The sequence below is a fragment of the Rhincodon typus genome, chromosome 2 (assembly GCF_021869965.1).
Source record: "Rhincodon typus isolate 14 chromosome 2, sRhiTyp1.1, whole genome shotgun sequence".
In the NCBI taxonomy this organism is placed as follows: domain Eukaryota; kingdom Metazoa; phylum Chordata; class Chondrichthyes; order Orectolobiformes; family Rhincodontidae; genus Rhincodon; species Rhincodon typus.
In genome coordinates, this window is record NC_063333.1 from 12,847,668 (window position 1) to 12,865,718 (window position 18,051).

The 18,051-nt window shown below is 39.6% G+C and overlaps 1 protein-coding gene across 1 annotated transcript; it reads right to left on the reverse strand.

Annotated features, from left to right (window-relative positions):
• Positions 1-548: 548 nt before the first annotated feature.
• On the reverse strand, positions 549-15,978 carry LOC109921290 (Ras homolog, mTORC1 binding). The gene is made up of 4 exons (XM_020521321.2): positions 15,893-15,978; positions 15,748-15,795; positions 14,657-14,738; positions 549-1,973 (listed from the first exon to the last, which is right to left on the reverse strand). The coding sequence occupies exons 1-4, from the start codon at positions 15,907-15,909 to the stop codon at positions 1,881-1,883; spliced, it is 240 nt and encodes a 79-aa protein (XP_020376910.2). The 5' UTR covers positions 15,910-15,978; the 3' UTR covers positions 549-1,880.
• Positions 15,979-18,051: the final 2,073 nt, after the last annotated feature.

An 18,051-nucleotide genomic window follows, 5' to 3' on the forward strand; every position in this document is an offset into this window, starting at 1 on the left:
ACAAGACGACTTTAAGGTTGCACTATGTTAAATTTCTATCACTCTGGTACAACAGGATGCACCTGGGAGGACGGGCAAGGTGGGTTGCTCGTGGAGATCTACCATACCATGCCATGGCAATGGTCTTCCCATCAGAGTGTGCTGGCTATCACTAGTACAGAAAGTAGTACCAAAGAAGAGATCATCCATTCAGCACTGACAATCAAGCAGCTGCAGGAATGCTAACATGTCCAAGATACTATTAACACAACATACTAGCCAATCAGCATGTAACATTCATCTGACCTTCCATCCTCTACACGTTTCAGTCATTCGCCCATATGGTCAGAGTACATGCTCGAAGCAGCAGTTTTTCCACATTAAACAACACTGACAACACATTTTATATAGTGTAACCATAAGACCTTCTTTTCCAATGTTCAAGCATTTCTCTTGCTTTCTTTCTCCTACTCTCTTCCATTTCCCATAGCTAACTGCAGGATTATCATGTCATAGTTCTATGGCTTAAAATAGAGGTGAGCTCAAATATTTTCAGCATTCAAATGAAATGAGATTAAAATATTTTTATTGCATTTTTGACCGATCACAGTAATATTTTCATTGTGTTGTAAATAGCATTGCCCAGGGTTATAGACCAAAAGGCATCACAACAAATTTATAGTCGAGAGACAAGCTAAGCCTTCCTCATCTTACTTTAACTTAAAAAAAATTAATATTTTGCATTACTTCAGGCAAACAAAATTTCATTACATCTATCCATATACTAAATCCCACTTTTTATTAGTTGGCAAATACCCTGTATGTAGGAATTACAACAAACGATGATAGAATAGGACATTAGAAATCCTCAGCAGTTTTTGCAAATTAATGGGGGAAATCATGAAATGCATTTTCCTGTGAACACTGACAAATGTTACCCAGTGAAAATTTTAAAGGCAGTCCATGTGAATATTTATGCATTAGTATCACCTACACAAATAATTATTGAAGGATGGTCTGCTTAAAAAGTAGATATTATAAAGCAGTTGTACTACTGCAGATTGTCAATAGCTACATTAATCAATTTTATGTTTCTAAACGAGTGAATGATAACAATTTCATAAATACATATAAAAATTTGTTTTGTTGCATTGCATTTTTAGATACCTCAAGTTTAAACCTTTAGCCTGCTGAAAACCCATTTAAATACACAATAGAAATCTACACACAGCAAGCTTATGACTTTCAATTAATGAAATGTTGTCTTCACTGGTTTCAACTTAAAAAGTATTAGAAACAAAAAAAAAAGCAGATGTCAGTCAACTTCGGGATTCCTGCAAGCTCCATGCTCAGAGCAAGAACGAGGTGTAAGCATCATCTTAAATACAACCCGTCTCGATTGATTTAAAATACCTTTGTACAGTGAGTCTACTAAAAACAATAGACTTAATACAGTATTTTTCTACCAGCAAGTATTAAAAACAAATCTGTTTGCTGCTAATGTTTATTTACAATGTACATACATGAAGAAAAACACTGATATATCTAAGCCTGTTTGTGTAAATAGTAGTGTAACAATATGCATTTTTCAGTTTGAAGTTTACAATCAACTACTTTCAACTGACATTCACGCTACATGAAGAATGAAATGTTGGCAAATGATTAGTCATTGCCTGTGTCAAGAAATACAATATACAATTTGAAAAATATGAATTGCTTTTAAGTTTTTTTTATGCCGAAGTGAAGCTGTTTGCAAAAAGGTCAGAGTTCAACATAAGTGAGGAAAGTAAAAGGAAGTCTCTGACCATCTGTAGAACTGGTAAAAAGGCATCATTTTTATTTAAAGGGAAAGTGGCAGTATGCCTCTTCAAGTGGAGCAGTTTCATCAGCATCTTCAGGGCTCACATTACAGAGCATGAAGATTTTGCTTGCTGACAGCCTCCATCCGCCCTTTCAGCCTCCATAATTATTCGCTTAAAGACTTCGACTGCAGTCTGAAAAGTAAAAACACATTTAAATGAAAAGAACTCTTTGCTAAGGCAGCATTAATTCTGTAGGGCATTCACCTTATGAAAATTAACATTGAATAATCTGAAAACAATCTGATCAGCTGCACCTTTTTAAAGTTTTATTCAGGTATTTCCTTTGAGCTCTTGTCCAAGATTACCAAGGAGCATTCAATACCAAGGAGCAATCAACCAGGAATTCTCAATTAATTAATTTGCACACTGAATTAATAAGCACATTAACAAATTTACCTGCTCTTTGAGACAGCAGATAATCAATTCGTCACTTCTGACCATCAACTGAGTTTATTAGCAGCCAACTAAACTCGGCACTGCCTCCAACATTAAATATTTATGTCAGACGTTATTGAATGATTACAGGTGCACACTCCTTAAAGTGAACAGGAGGAGAAAATAGTCAAGAATACTAATGAAATGCTGACCTTCATATCTACAGGGCTGGAGTTTAGGTATGCAGGCATTATGCTGCCATTATACAAAATCCCAGTTAGCTTAACATCTGTGGTGGGTAAATTGTTGAAATCTGTAATCAAGGATAGGATAACTGATCACCTTGAAAATTTTAGTTAATCAGGTACAGTCAGCATGGATTCATGGTAGGTAAGTCCTGTCTGACAAACCACAATTTTTTTTTTTGAAGAGGTGACAGACGGTGGACAGAGACTAGTCGATGGATATTGTTTAAATTGATTTCCAGAAGGCTTTTGATAAAGTGCCATACAAGAGATTGTTAGCTAAAATGGAAGCCCACAGAATTGAGGGAAAATTACTGACATGGATAGGAAATAGTTTAAGTAGCAGAGTTGGAATAATGCCAATTTGAGTACTTACCCATTATTCCAACCCTGTCACCTATCCTTGATTCCGGACTTCAACAATTTCCCCACGATGGATGTTAAGTTAACTGGTCTATAATTTTCTGGTTTCCCCATCATCCCTCTTAAAGAGCGGAGGGACGTGAACAAATTTCCAATCCAGAAGTACAGCTCCCGAATCCATTTAGTACATTGACATTGTGCTCTCCTATCTCCTTTCATAGCCATGCATAGGAACCATCAGGTCCTGGGGATTTGTCACTCTTCAGTTCCATTATTGAGGATTTACTTAAGCTAATTTTATTTAGACCCTGACCCTGGTTAATTTCTTTGGAACTTTTAGCAAACTATCCTCCTTTCCCCATAGTTATTGATGATATCCCCACTTTCAGCCTGCAGTGGACCAACAGTACTCTTAGTCAACTGCTTTTCCCTTATGTAACGATAAAATCTCCTTACTTATGTCCCTGGCAAGTTTCCTTTCATAATCCTTTTTAGCCGCTCTTAAAAATGCACCCTAACGGATTTCAGGTGTTGTAATTAATAATGAAGGAACTTGTTTACAGTTAGGTACAATTGCTCCCTGTTAAGTAGCATTTAGTGTCTGTAACATATAGTTTTATCTTTCTTTAAGAACAGTAAGAGGCTTAAAATGTGAAATATTGCTCCACAATTTTGTCAGCTACAGGGAAAACAGATCTGTGTTTTCAAGAATTAACCGTCTCTAGAGGGATCATGACACCATCACAGGGAGTGGCAGAGGTGAATAGCACTAGAAGAAGGTAGATAAAAGTTCCCACAAGGGAGAAATTAATGTGTGGATATGTTGATAAGGAGAGATGATGGAGGGTGAGAGGTTAGGGTAGAGGCAGTGTGTGTCTGCGCTGTAACTTCTACATACTGTTAATTCAGCATTTGAAATCACCAGCTGGCTTTTTTAAACACTGATCTTTTTTGCAATCTGAATTTCAGCAGACTTCTTAAAGATGAAAAACAGAGGAACTATAACTTGAGTTTAAGCGCATCTCTACTCATTCAAGTAAACTTTGAGTTTTTTGATAATTAAGTATTATAATACTATTCAAACTACAAAATTATGCCTTTTCAGATTGCCCGAGAAATTAATTTGGCCTTAAATATGCTGAGTACAACTTCACCCTTAGGACTTCTAATACGAAAGCAATGCTAGTCATTAGGCCAAGAAGTGATCTTAATACACAAGATTGTTTGTGCACGCCACCTCTGCTTGTTTAAGCTTAGTCCATACAGCAGCAATGATACTGCACAGTTATAATGATCTGGCCCTGATCCATAATAATTCGAAGAACAGTTAGAGTCATAGGGTCCTACAGCATGGAGGCAGGCTCTTTGGCCCAAACTGGTCCATGCTGACCAAAATGTCCATCCACGCCAATCCCATTTCCCTGCACTTGGCCCATATCCTTCTAAACCTCTCCTTTCCACGTATTTCTCCAAATGCCTTTTACATGTTGTTAATGTACCCGCCTCAACCACTTCCTGGCACCTCATTCCATATACATGCCACCCTCTGTGTAAAAAAGTTGGCCCTCAGGTTCCTCTGCATTCTTTCCCCTCTAGTCCTCGATTCCCCAACCCTGGGAAAAACATTGAGTGCATTCACCCTATTCGTGCCACTCATAATCTTACACACTTTTATACGATCCCCCCTCAGTCTCCTACGCTCTAAAGAAAAAAGTGCTAGCTTGTCCAACCTCTCCGTACAACTCAGTCCCTTCAGTCCTGGCAACATCCTTGTAAATTTCTCCTGTACTCTTTCCAGTTTAATAACATCCTTCCTATAGCAAGATGACCAAAACTGAACACAGTACTCCAAGTGCAGCCTCACCAACGTCCTGTACAACTGCAACATAACTTCCCAACTTCTATACTCAATGCCCTGACTAATGAAGACCAGTGTGCCAAGAGCTGCCTTCACTGCCCTGTCTACCCGTGACTCCACTTTCAGAAATCCGTGCACCTGAACTCCAAGGTCCCTCTGTTCCACTACACTCCTTAAGGCCCTACCATTCACCATGAAACTCCTACCTTGATTTGACTTTCCAAAACGCAACACCTCACACTTATCTATATTAAACTCCATTTGCCATTTCTCAGCCCACTTCCCCAGCTGATCAAGATCCTGCTGCAATTTCTGAAAACCTTCCTCACTGTCCATGATACCACCTATTTTAGTGTCATCCACAAACTTACTAATTGTGCCTTGTACATTCTCATCCAAATCATTGATATAGACAACAAACAGCAATAGGCCAAGCACCAACCCCTGAGGCACACCACTGTTCACAGACCTCCAGTCCAAAAAATATCATTTCACTATTACTCTCTGCTTCCTACCATCAAGCCAATTGTGTATTGAATTTGCCATGTGATCCATGCAATCTAACCTTTCAGAGCAGCCAACCATGTCGAACCTTATCAAAGGCCTTACTGAAATCCACAGACTATGTCTACCTCCCTGCCCTCAACCACCTTTCTGGTCACTTCAAAGAACTCTAAAAAAATTTGTGAGGCAGGATCTCTCATGGACAAAACGATGCTGACTACTCCTAATCAAACCCTGGCTTTCCAAATGCATGTCTATCGTATCCCTCAGAATCTTCCCAAGTAACTTACCTACGACAGATGTTAGGCTTTTAGGTTATTGCTTTTCTCAGCCTTTGCAGACTAACTGTTCAGCTCACAGGGAAAGGTGCCTGGTTTGTTTCCGTTTATTCTGCCATTAAACTAGCTGAAATTAAACTTGTCACCAGAATTCAAAGAATCAAACAAACCTGAGTCACGTACACTGCAGAAACCCAACAAGATCACATTTAAGTAACCTACAATGTCCCGTTACGACACAGACTTCGGGAGGATAAATATATTACAGAATTAAAGCTGTCGATCTCTGGCTAAAGATATTTTTGTCAAAGAAATTTACAAGAAATTAAGCAATATCGCAAGGACCTTTCCATTTAAATTCAAACCTTCCTGTGCATTTCTTAATATAAAATGAACCTCCTGTGCTACAGCTTAGTGACTTGGGCTATAAATTTATTCCAGCATTTATTTCTTAATTTTGAAAAGTACAACATGTAAATCAAGATGTAGACGGTTGAAGGAAGACATTCTGTGCAGGGACAAATGGGATGCTTACAACATTAAAGGAAGACTCAAGATAGATGGGATGCTTTACAAACATTGAACTGGAAATGTTTGGTATAACCATTTGCAGTTGTTGGTGTAAGAGGCTTTGCAGCATAACATGGAGAAGGAGGGGTAGAAAAATCAGACTTTGGCACAAATGGACATCTAGCCACCAGTGTTTTGGGCCCCCAGAGGTTTTAAACATGAAACTGTGTTCTGGCATCTGAAACACTGGATGAAGAATTTGTGTGCGCCCTGAGGTTAGATTGTGCAATTGTGCTACTGTGATAGAAACATAGAAGATAGGAGCAGGAAGAGGCCATTCAGCCCTTCGAGCCTGCTTTGCCATTCATCACTATCATGGCTGATCATCCAATTCAATAGCCTAATCCTGCTTTCTCTCCATAACCTTTGATCCCATTCACCCCAAGTGCTATATCTAGCCACCTCTTGAATACATTCAATGTTTTGGCATCAACTACTTCCTGTAGTAATGAATTCCACAGGCTCCCCACTCTTTGGGTGAAGAAACGTCTCATCTCCGTTCTAAATCATCTACCCCTCAATCCTCATACTGCGACCTCTGGTTCTGGACACACCCACCATTGGGAACATTCTCCCTGTCCAGTCCTGTTCGAATTTTATAAGTCTCTATGAGATCCCCCCCTCATTCATCTGAACTCCAGCAAAAACAATCCTAACATAGTTAATCTCTCCTCATAGGTCAGTCCCACCATTCCTGGAATCAGCCTGGTAAACCTTTGGTAAACTCCCTTGAGAGCAAGAGCATCCTTCCTCCGAAAAGGAGGCCAAAATTGCACACAGTATTCTAGGTGTGGCCTCACCAAGGCCCTATACAACTGCAACAGCACATCCCTGCTCCTGTACTCGAAACCTCTTGCATTGAAGGCCAACATACCATTTGCCTTCTTTACACCTGCTACACTTCATGCTTAGTTTCAGCGACACAAAGACAGCCATATTCCACTGCACACTCCCCTCTTCCAATTTACAGCCATTCAAGTAGTAATCTGCCTTCTTGTTTTTGCTTCCAAAGTGAATAACCTCTCATTTATCCACATTATACTGCACCTGCCATTGATTTGCCCACTCACCCTACCTGTCCAGATCGTGCTGAAGGATCTCTGCATCCTTGCCACAGTTTACCCTCCCACCAACCTGGTATGGCCCACAATGCCCCTTGAATGTCCAGTCTTGAGTTGCTAGATCCATTTGAAGCCTGTCCTAGTTAGCACGGTGATACAGCCACACAACACAATGAAGAGTATTCTCAATGTGTAGGTGGGACTTCGTCTCCACAAGGACTGTGCAGTGGTCACTCTTACCAATGGACAGATACACCTGTGACCAGTAGGATGGCAACGATGAAGTCAAGCATGTTTTTATTTATGTTAGTTCCCTCACCATTTGCTGCACACCAAGTCTAGCAGCTATATCTTTCAGGACCCAACTATCCCGATCAGTAGTGCTGCTGCTGAGCCACTCTTGGTGACGGACATTGAAATACCCCATTCAAAGTACATATGCTTTTGCCACCCTCAATGTTTCCTCCAAGTGTTGTTCAGCATGGAAGAGTATTGAATCATCAGCTGAGGGAGGATGTTATGTGGTAATCTGCAGGAGGTTTCCTTGTCCATGTTTAACTTCAAGCCATGGAGATTTCATCGAGTCTGGAGTCAATGTGTAGGACTCCCAGGGCAAGTCCCTCCCAACTGTATACCACCGTGCTGCCACCTCTGTTAGGTTTGTCCTGCTGATGGGACAGGACATATCCAGGAATGGGGTTAGTTACATCTGGGATATCGTCTGTAAATATGACTCCACAAGTATGGCAGGCTGATGCTTGAATAGTCTTGGAGACAGTACTCCCAAATTTGGCACTCGCCCCCAGATGTTAGTAAGGAGGATTTTGCAAAGTTGAAAGATTTGTTTCTGCCATTGCCTTTTCTGGTGCCTAGGCTGATGACAAGGTGATCGGTCTGGTTTCATTCCTTGATGAGACTTCATGGCGATTCATACAACCAAGTGGCTTGCTAGGCCATTTCGGAGGGCAGTTAAGAGTCAACCACATTGCAGTGGTCTGAAGTCACATGTAGGCCAGACCAGGTAAAGACAGATTTCCTTCCCTGAAAGGCATTTGTTCTTTAGAATAGTATTGAAGCCTACAGAAAAAATTCCCCTCATCCATGAAACCTTTTTCCCGTAGGTTATTTATTCAGTTAGTAAGAAATCAATATTTGAAAGCAATGCAAGCAGAGGCTTTAAATCAGCTGACATTTTGAAAAGGCCATTATTAATTGGTATGTAACCTCCCTATGTTTTCCATCTGCCAGCATTACTTCTCTACTGGCTATGCTGCTGATCTATCAATATGTTGATTTTGTTTTCCAATCAAAATACAATTGTTATAAAACCGCTGTTACAGAAAAGAAAGATTAGTTTCACATGTATTTTCACATGATGTTTCACATCCTGCCATGATAAATGGCAGAAACTGAATTCAATAAAAGAAACATCTGGAATTAAGAGTCTAATGATGACAATGGAACTACTGTGAATTGCCAGAAAAACTCATCTGGTTCACTAATGTCCTTTAGGGGAAGAAATGGTCTGTACCTGATCTGGCTTACATGTGACTCCAGACCCACAGCATTGTAGTTGACACTTGACTGCCCTCTTGGATGGACAATACATTAGGGATGTGCAATAAATGCTGGCCTGACCAGTGATGCCCACATCTCATGAACGTATGAGAAAATACTTCAGCTTTGCGCGATTAAGGAACCAGTTTGTACTTTCTTGTGCCACAGTTGGTTACATATACAGACAGAAAATATCCTAGTCTACACATACCAATATAAGGCAGATTACTTTCCCTTTATCAATTAGAGGCAAAGTGCCAGCTCTGAATTCAACTCGAATGTTAGGATTTGATAGCTGGGAAGAGGCTATTCTGCTTATACTAATTCTCTGAAAGAGCTATTCTCCTCAGTCCCACTCTTATTTTGCACACTCAAGAATCTTCCTTCAGATATTGTTGAACGACATCTAGAAACTGCGTATGCAAGAAATCCAACGTCAATCTTACCGATCCTTGAAATCAGATCCTTTGCAATAGCATACTTCAATTAAAGCATTTCAATTGCAATGGCTGTTATAATCCTCTGCAAATGTTAATATATGTATGGAATATCTTAACACATATCGCTACTAAATTCAGCTGGGATCATTTTCTTACAGCTATCCAGTCTCGTCAACATGATCATTTTCAAATACAACCATGTTATAGAACACCGATGCTGTTTATTCTTCCTTACGTTAGTTTTTCCTCTTCATTTCAATTTTACAAAAAAAATGAACTCTTGGCTGATCCAGTGAAAATACACAGAAGTGTATAGTTTCAAGATTGCGCCATTGACCCCAAATCATCCATGTTTGTGTTTACATGTTTACAGACTATACAAGCACACTTCCCCCACACCCCCCCCCCCGCCTCTTCATTTAACCACGTTCGCATGTTCTCTATTCCTCTCTCCCTAGCATGTTCACCTAGTTTAACATTAAACACATCTATGCTCTTTGCTCTTCTAACTCCTTGTAGTAGTAAGCAGTAGTAAGCTCCACTTTCTGTCACATTCTTTGGGTAAAGTAGTTTCTTCTGAATTCCCTAATTCAACTTGGCAGCAAAGGTAAGTTCAAAAGAGTTTCACTTCTCATATGGTTGATTTCTCAAGGTGCAGGGAAGTTGGTGAGAAGAGAAATGGAACCAAAGACGAGGTTCAGGAATGACTTTTGAAAGACAGGAAAGTGGTAGGTAGGAATTTATCAGTACAGGAGCAGAATGGATAATCAAGAACCCACAAATCGCATAAAAGAGTGGGAATCAAACAGTCGCTCTGTGTTTGAGGTGTTCAGCTTGGAAAAGACTGAAAAGCTCGAGTGAAGAAATTCCATGGAGAGATTTAAAACTGAGGGCAAGATGTTTGAGGTTTATTTTCAAACTCATGCTGGCCAGAGTTTCGGAAGGAGTGGTGGATAATGCAACAGCAGGATTTTGTGTGGACAAGAATGTTGGTTTCAAATGAGATGTAAATTGCGATGACTTGAAATTGTCACTCTAGGAACAATAAAAACTGATAACTAAACATTGCTTTGGGGTCATGCAGTAAATAGGGACAAAAGCAGGACTTATACACTTAATAGTAGGGTCTTGGGATTGTTGCCAAACGAAGAGACCTTGGGTTGCAGGTTCACAGTCCCTTGAAAGTGGAGTCACAGGTAGACAGGGTAGAGGAGGAGGAGTTTGGTACACTTGCCTTCATTGGTCAGTGCTTTGAGCAGAGGAGTTGGGGTGTCATGTTGCAGCTGTACAGGACATTGGTTAGGCCATTTTTGGAATACTACATTCAAGTCTGGTCTCCCTACTACAGGAAAGATGTTGTTAAACTTGAAAGGGTTCAAAAAATACTTACAAGGATTTTGCCAGGGTTGGTGAGTTTGAGCTGTAGGGAGAGACCAAATAGGCTGGGCCTATTTTCCCTGGAGTGTTCAATACTGACAGGTGACCTTACTAAGGTTTATAAAATCATGATTAGACAAGGTCTTTTTCCAGGGTAGGGGAAGTCTAGGTTTAAGGTGAGAGGGGAAAGATGTAAAAGGAATCTAAGGGGTAGTACATATATGGAATAAGCTGTCAGAGGAAGTGATGGAGGCTGGTATTATTACAACATTTAAAAGGCATCTGGATGGGTACATGAATAGGAAACATTTAGAGGGATATGGGCCAAATGCTGGCAAATGAGACAAGGTTAATTTTGGATATCTGGCTGGCATGGAGGAGTTAGACCGAAGGGTCTGTTTCTGTGTTGTAGAACTCTATGACTCTATATGACAACACAGAAAGGTAATCTTGGCAACAATAACTAGCAAAAAGGAAGCAGACCATCAAAATGCAGGTAATAAAATGTAAAACTGAGATAAAGGTCAGAGTGTGCCTCATGTCAACACTTCAAAGCAGTAAATATTACCTGTGAAGCATTTCAGAACATTCAGAGGACACAAAGTTCTTTTAGAATATATTTAGTGTACTAACCGATGTTGACAATCTAGAGAAGGACTGCTGTCTTGGAAAATTAACCTTGGTAGCTGCTGGGAGTAGAGAATGATTGAAAAATTAAAGATGGCAACTGGTCAATTTACACATGTGCTACAGGAAAGGAAGTGGTGTCTGTCCAAAGGCCTCATTGCCAGCTCAATAGACTTTGATCTCTGCCTCTGCTGAGAGCAGCATCACACCGGGAGCAGGTTTATTAAATAAAGTACCACAGTGTTCCAGCAGTAGATACAGCACATGAACTTCTGCCATGGTGATCTGTACAGACACTTCCATATCAACTTAGTTCAGAATCAAATGACCTTAACTTCAAAGCCCCACTCGAGACTTCAGTGGTGAAAGAGAACTGCAGTGATGGAAGTGCTGTTTCACATAAGATGTTAAACCAAAAATATAACCTGTTTCTTCGCTTAGCTGTCAAACATCCTAAAGCACTTCTTGTACAGAAGATAGAACTAGCAACAATAGTAGATAACTCAGGACTCCAAGAACACTGCACCATTTAACATGATCACGGCTGATCTCATCATGTCTCAACAGCACTTTCCTGCCTGCTCCACATTACCTTTCAACACATTACAAATTAAAAATCTGCCTCCTCCATAAATGTACTCAATGTCCCAGCATCCACTGCATTCTGGGATTGTGAACTCCACAGATTTATGACCTTTGAGAGAAGTAATTTTTAACTCATCTTTTTTAAATGTGCTACCCTTTATCCAAACACAATTACCTCCTCTTTTACGTTACCTACAAGAGGAAACATCCTCTGTACGTCTACTTCATCAATCTCCTTTAGCATCTTATAGACTTCAATTAGATTTCCTCTCATTTCTCTAAACTCCAGTGTATCGGTAGAAACTGCTCAAAATCTCTCCATAATACAATCAACCATAATGGAATCAATTGAACGGATCTCCTCTGAACTGTCACCAAAGCAACTATATCCCTCCTCAAGTAAGGTTGCATAAGGTTAAGATCACATAGAGCTAGGGGAAATGTATTAGCTTGGATAGACGATTGGCTAAAACTAAAACTGAATGCAATACTCCAGTTACAGCAACACTTCCCTACTTTTATACTCTATTCCTTTAGCAATGAATACCAAAATTCCATCTGCCTTCCTTATTAGCTGCTGCACCTGTATACGAGATTTCTGTGACTCTTGCATGAGAACACCCAGATCCTTCTGCACTGAAGCACTCTGATGTTTCTCTCCATTTAGATAATAAGATGCCTTTTTATTCTTTTATCTGAAATGGGTAATCTCACACTTAGCCACGTTAAACGACATCAGCCAAATTTTGGCCAATTCACCTAATCTATCCATGTCCATTTGTCAATTTCTTATTCCTTCCTCAATTTACTTTCCCACCTAATTTGTGCCATATTTAAATCTGAATATAGTATCTTATCTCCCTGCATCCAAATCATTCATATAGATTATAAATGCTTGTGCCTGGAGAACCAAACCCTATGGCATTCCACTAGTTACATCTTGCCACCCAGAAAATGTCCCATTTATCCTGACTCATTGCTTTCTGTGGTTAGCCAATCCTTTATTCAAGCTAATAAATGACCCCTAACCCTGTGATTTAACCTTATGTATTAGCCTCCTCTGCTACACCATATCAAATGTCTTCTGATAGTCCAGATATACCACATAATTAGGATTATCATTAACCACTTTGCTTGTTACCTTTCATAAAACTATGCTGGGTCCTAGGCATTGTGTTTTGCCTTTCCAAATGTCCTGTAACTACTTCCTCAATAATGATTATAACAATTGCTCAATGACAGATTTTAAACTACCTGGTCTATAGTCTCCTATTTTCTGCCATTCTCCCTTTTTTGAATAAGGGTGTTATATTAGCATTTTAGCACTAGAACCTTTCCAGAATCCAAGACATTTTTGAATATTATAACCAGTGGATCCACTACCTCTGTTCCACTTCTTTAAAGACCCTAAGATGTAGGCCACCACACCTTGGGGGCTTGTCTGCCTTCAATCCCAATAGGTTGCACAGTAATTTTTCCAAATGATAACGATTATTCTATGCTCCCCCTTTTCTACAACTCCGCATTACCTGTTACTATCGGTCTCTTTTGTGAAAATGGAAATTCAGTGTCTCACCTATGAATTCCCCCAGTCTCATATCTGCCACTATTCCCTTTAGCTATCCTTTTAGTCTTCCTGCCTAGTCCACTAGGGCCATGCATGTCCTCTTGCCTATGTAATTACCTTTGTTTAATTCTGGAATACTATTATGGGACTCCAGTTTCAATTTAGTCTAAAGCTCTATCTATAGCCCCAATTATGTTATTTACCAGGGATCTGGTCCCAGCTTGATCGAGGTGCAGCCCATCCCACCAGAATAGCTCCCTCCTTCCCCAGTACCAGTGCCAATGTCCCATGAATGCTAACCCATTTCTCCCACTCCATCTTTGAGGCACACATTTACCTCTAATCTTATTGACCCTGTGCCAATTAGCACATGGCTCAAGTAGTAACAGGTAGTACCCCCTAGGTGCTCATATCCCCCAAGCTGAACTTCTTTCCTCATTCAAATGAAATTGTTGGTACCCACGTGGACCACAACAACTGGATCTTTCCCTTCCCACTCCAAGTTCTCCTGCAGCCTAAGATGTGATATCCTGAACCCTGGAAACAGGTAGGCAATACAGCCTTTGGGGATCTCAATCTTGGCCATGCCCTGAGCTGTACTACCCCCGATTGTGACATTTCTCTTTTCTACCTGACTTGAAAGGCATCCTATACCATGATGCCACAGACAGTTTCCTCATCCTACACTCCTGCTCTCATCCAAACAAGGAGAAAGAATCTCAAACCTGTTGGACAAGGACAAGGACAAGGACAAGGGCAAGGGCAGAGGCCCCTGCAGTGCTACCTCCTGGATCCCGCTGCCTGCCTCACTCATAGATACACCCTTCTGTCCCTGACCACTGGCTGAATTCAGGGCAGTTAATCTAAGGGCTGTGATTATCTCTTGAAACACAGCTTCCAGTTAACTTTCCCTGTCCCTGACATGTCAGTGTTCGAAGCTCAGACTCTAGCTCATCAACTCTAAGCTGGAGTTCCTCGAGCGAAGCAACACTTGCTACAGATCTGGCCATTATGTACCACCAGCTCTGACATCATACAAGTACAGCACATCATCTGGCCATGCTTCTTAATATAACTTTTTTAATTTGTTTAATTTCCTACTGGTCAGAGGAGACAGGATGTTCTTCTTGAGTACACTTATGAATGAATTAACCATTTTTGAAAAAAAAACAGGTCAACTGGGCATTGGTCTTACCAGTTTATGGGATCTTACTGTGCACAAAATGGTTGCTGCATTTCCATGCATTACATTAGAGACTACACCCCCAGCATTTCATTGGTTGTGAAACACTTAAGAAAGTTCAAGGTTTTTGCAGGGTACAGGTATATTTAACAGCAATCTTAACATTGTACAGAGACAATCCTGTTTCAGCATCTCAATGACTTCTCTACTGGTTTACATCCTTACCTGATTCTCTTTGGCAGACGATTCCATGAAAGCAGCACTCCAAGAATCAGCTAAACTCTTCCCTTCTTCATAACTGATCACCCTGAAAGTAGCATTTTAAAAAACTAATTGATGATCAACTAAATGCAACTGACATATAGATGAGATTAGAAATATTAGCAAAAACTGGCAAATGACCAAAGGTTCCTAAATTACTTCTCTATGAACTAAAGAACTACATATTTCCAAACAGAAACAAACAATCGAAATAAAATGAAGCAGGCAAAATTAGATTATCAGAAATACTGAAAGCAAAATTAAGAAAACCAGACAGACAGTCTGGGTGGGAATGGTAGCAGCAAGGAAAAGAAAAAGTGGACAGAATTCATGGTCTGAAGCAGCTGAACTCAATATTCTGGCTAGAGGGCTGAAAAGTGCCTGAATAGAAAATAGGGCCCAGGCTAAGAGAAATATGGCAGATTAATTCCTTAAATGGAGAGAGAGGTAGAGGAAGGAGAGGGATGCGTAACAGATGGACCAGGTGAAGGTGGCTGAAAAGGTATAAACTGGAAGCAAATCTGAATAATTTTTCAAGTTGCAAGGTGTGGTGCCAGTGCAGTCATCAATGTAACAAAAGAGGAATCGTGGAAGCACAACCCCTGCCCCAAATAAAGAATGTTTCACAGGCCTTGCAAAAAGGCAGGTATAATTAGGGCCCAAGGGGCTTTCCAGGCTCATGCCTTTCATTTGAAGAAAGCAACACAAGTTAAAGGTGGAACTGTTTAATGACAAAACAAACTCAGCCAGGAGGGTGGTGATGGATCAACCAAAGAGGCAAGTTCTGCTTGTAAAAGCACATTATCAGGAAGAATTGGGCTAGTGGTCAGACATGTGGCTAGAGGGAAGGCAGAAAAAAGGAAGATTAGAAAAAATATAATCCACTTTACAATGGTCTTGTGTTCCTCATTAGTTTTGGGGCACTTAAATTCTTAAGAAAGGCATAAAAAAGCAAGTAGACTAGCCAAACTTCTAGACAAACTTTTGAATCCTGCAGGCGAATGAAAGTACTACCCAACTATTTGTACAGTGCATTTGCACAGCAGCTTCGATACCTTTCCATATGCAGATCTTTTTTATTTCCAACCAACATAATGGGGACTCTGCAAAGAAAATTTGATCAAGTCAGATTAAATAAAAGTTCAAATATAATCTAAAAGTAATTTTGAAAATAGCTTTTTTTTTTAAAAAAAAACTTACTGCACTTGCCCCACCATATCCAACAACTTTTCATGAATAACCTTGATCACCTCAAAACTGAAAAAAAATTAAAATAATTATTTTTGTTCAGTGATATCCAGTTGAGAGTCAAGGGTGAATAACTATCATCCTATCAGTTTATCACAAACACTTTGATATTTTCATATTCGACACTCTACTCTGGAGACAGAATATGAATACTGGGAAAAGATTACCCATTGGAAAAAACTCACTAGGTCATTTTACAAGCTATAAAAAATTAAAATACTTTCTAATATTTATAGCCTCTAAGAAAGGCACAATGCATTCTCTTAACATTACCGAGGTGATGGTGGAAGAATGGACTGGCCTTGATGCAAATGTAGAATATTTTATTAGGTATCGCCTCCTTGTTGTTTTAGGATTAGGTAAAATTCTACCTTAACTTTCAATCAATGGTCAGCTTAATGGTTAAGCTTACATTGAATCTCATTTGCTTCAATTAATATTAAAACCAGCAGGTAATTATAAAAAGTGAAAGAATGAAAGACTCAACAACTCTGAATGGCCAACTTCTGCTCCCACTGTCATGGTCCTCAATAATATGCAGTTGTATTCTACATGACAGCAAGGTATACTTTGAAGCAATAAGTCCAAAGATGCAATATTAAGCAAGCTGTTTATAAATAATTCATGTTTAAAGATGACTCTAGCTATTAGATTGTATTCTCTAAATCAAAATATTGCCAACTGAAGATCTACCTGACTATGAATCATGTAAAGGGTTTTAAAATGTGTTCATAATCAAAAACTTAGGGTTAATAAATCACACAACTTTAAGATTGATGAATAATGACATTTTATCTAACCTTTTACTTGAGAAAGGATGTAAAGGCACTGGAGGGGGTGCAAAGGAGGTTCACTAGGTTGATTCCGGAGTTGAGGGGGTTGGCTTATGAGCAGAGACTGAGTAGATTGGGATTATATTCATTGGAATTCAGAAGATTGAGGGGGGATCTTATAGAAACATATAACATTATGAAGGGAATAGATAAGATAGATGTAGAGAGGATGTTTCCACTGGCTGGTGAAGCTAGGACAAGAGGGCATAGCCGCAAGATGAGAGGAAGCAGATTTAGGACTGAACTGAGAAGGAATTTCTTCACCCAGAGGGTTGTTAATCTATGGAATTCCTTGCCCAGTGGAGTAGTTGACACTACTTCAGTAAATGTTTTTAGAAAAAAGGTAGTTTTTTTTGAACAATAAAGGAATTAAGGGATACGGTGAGAACGCAGGTAAGTGGATCTGAGTCCACGAAAGGATCAGCCATGATCTTATTGAATGGCGGAGCAGGCTCAAAGGGTCAGACGGCCTACTCCTGCTCCTAGTTCTTATGTTCTTTTAATATTGCACTCATCAGGATATTTCACAAGGACGCTAATTCAAGGGGAAAACTAACATTTATACTTGATAATAATGGGTGTACTCTCTGCGGCAACATATTTACTAGCCATAGCCCACTTATCAACAAAGCAGCACCCTTCTCATCCAGTATAAATATTGTTTTTTCCTCAAATTAGTATTTTTGTGAATTACCCTGATGAGTGCAAGATGAAAAGCTTCAACAAAATGTGTCTTTATACTTTAGTCGAATGCTAACAGACATTATGAACTATAATTTCTATTAAGAGAAATCACAATTTTCAAAAGCTTAATCTGAATGCTAAAATCTCAGTACCACCACAGCAAGTTGCACCAATTCCATGGTGAAATATTCCCTGGACATTCTAAAAATGATTCACATAATTATTTGTGAATCTTGCAATGAGCTGGATTTTTCTGATAATGAATGCAACTCCCACTTGCAATATGGCACGTTAGCCTAAAGACTAAATTTGTTACAGACTGAAAACGGCTTTTATTAAATGTTACATTTTATGCTTAGCCTCATTTAAAGTCCAATTAGTCTGCTATTAAGCATCCTGCCTTGCAATTAAATTAAGACTGCCCTGCTTGCTGACTTAGATTAGAAGGCAGCAAACCAACATCTTCAACTTGAAGCCAATGTTTTTATTAATAAAATCTCTCCAGGGACTGCCTCACGCCATCTTTGCAATGTAAGCGAGCCCTATGCACACCTCTATGCTGCCAAATCAAATATCACCCTCTCGTCTTCAACT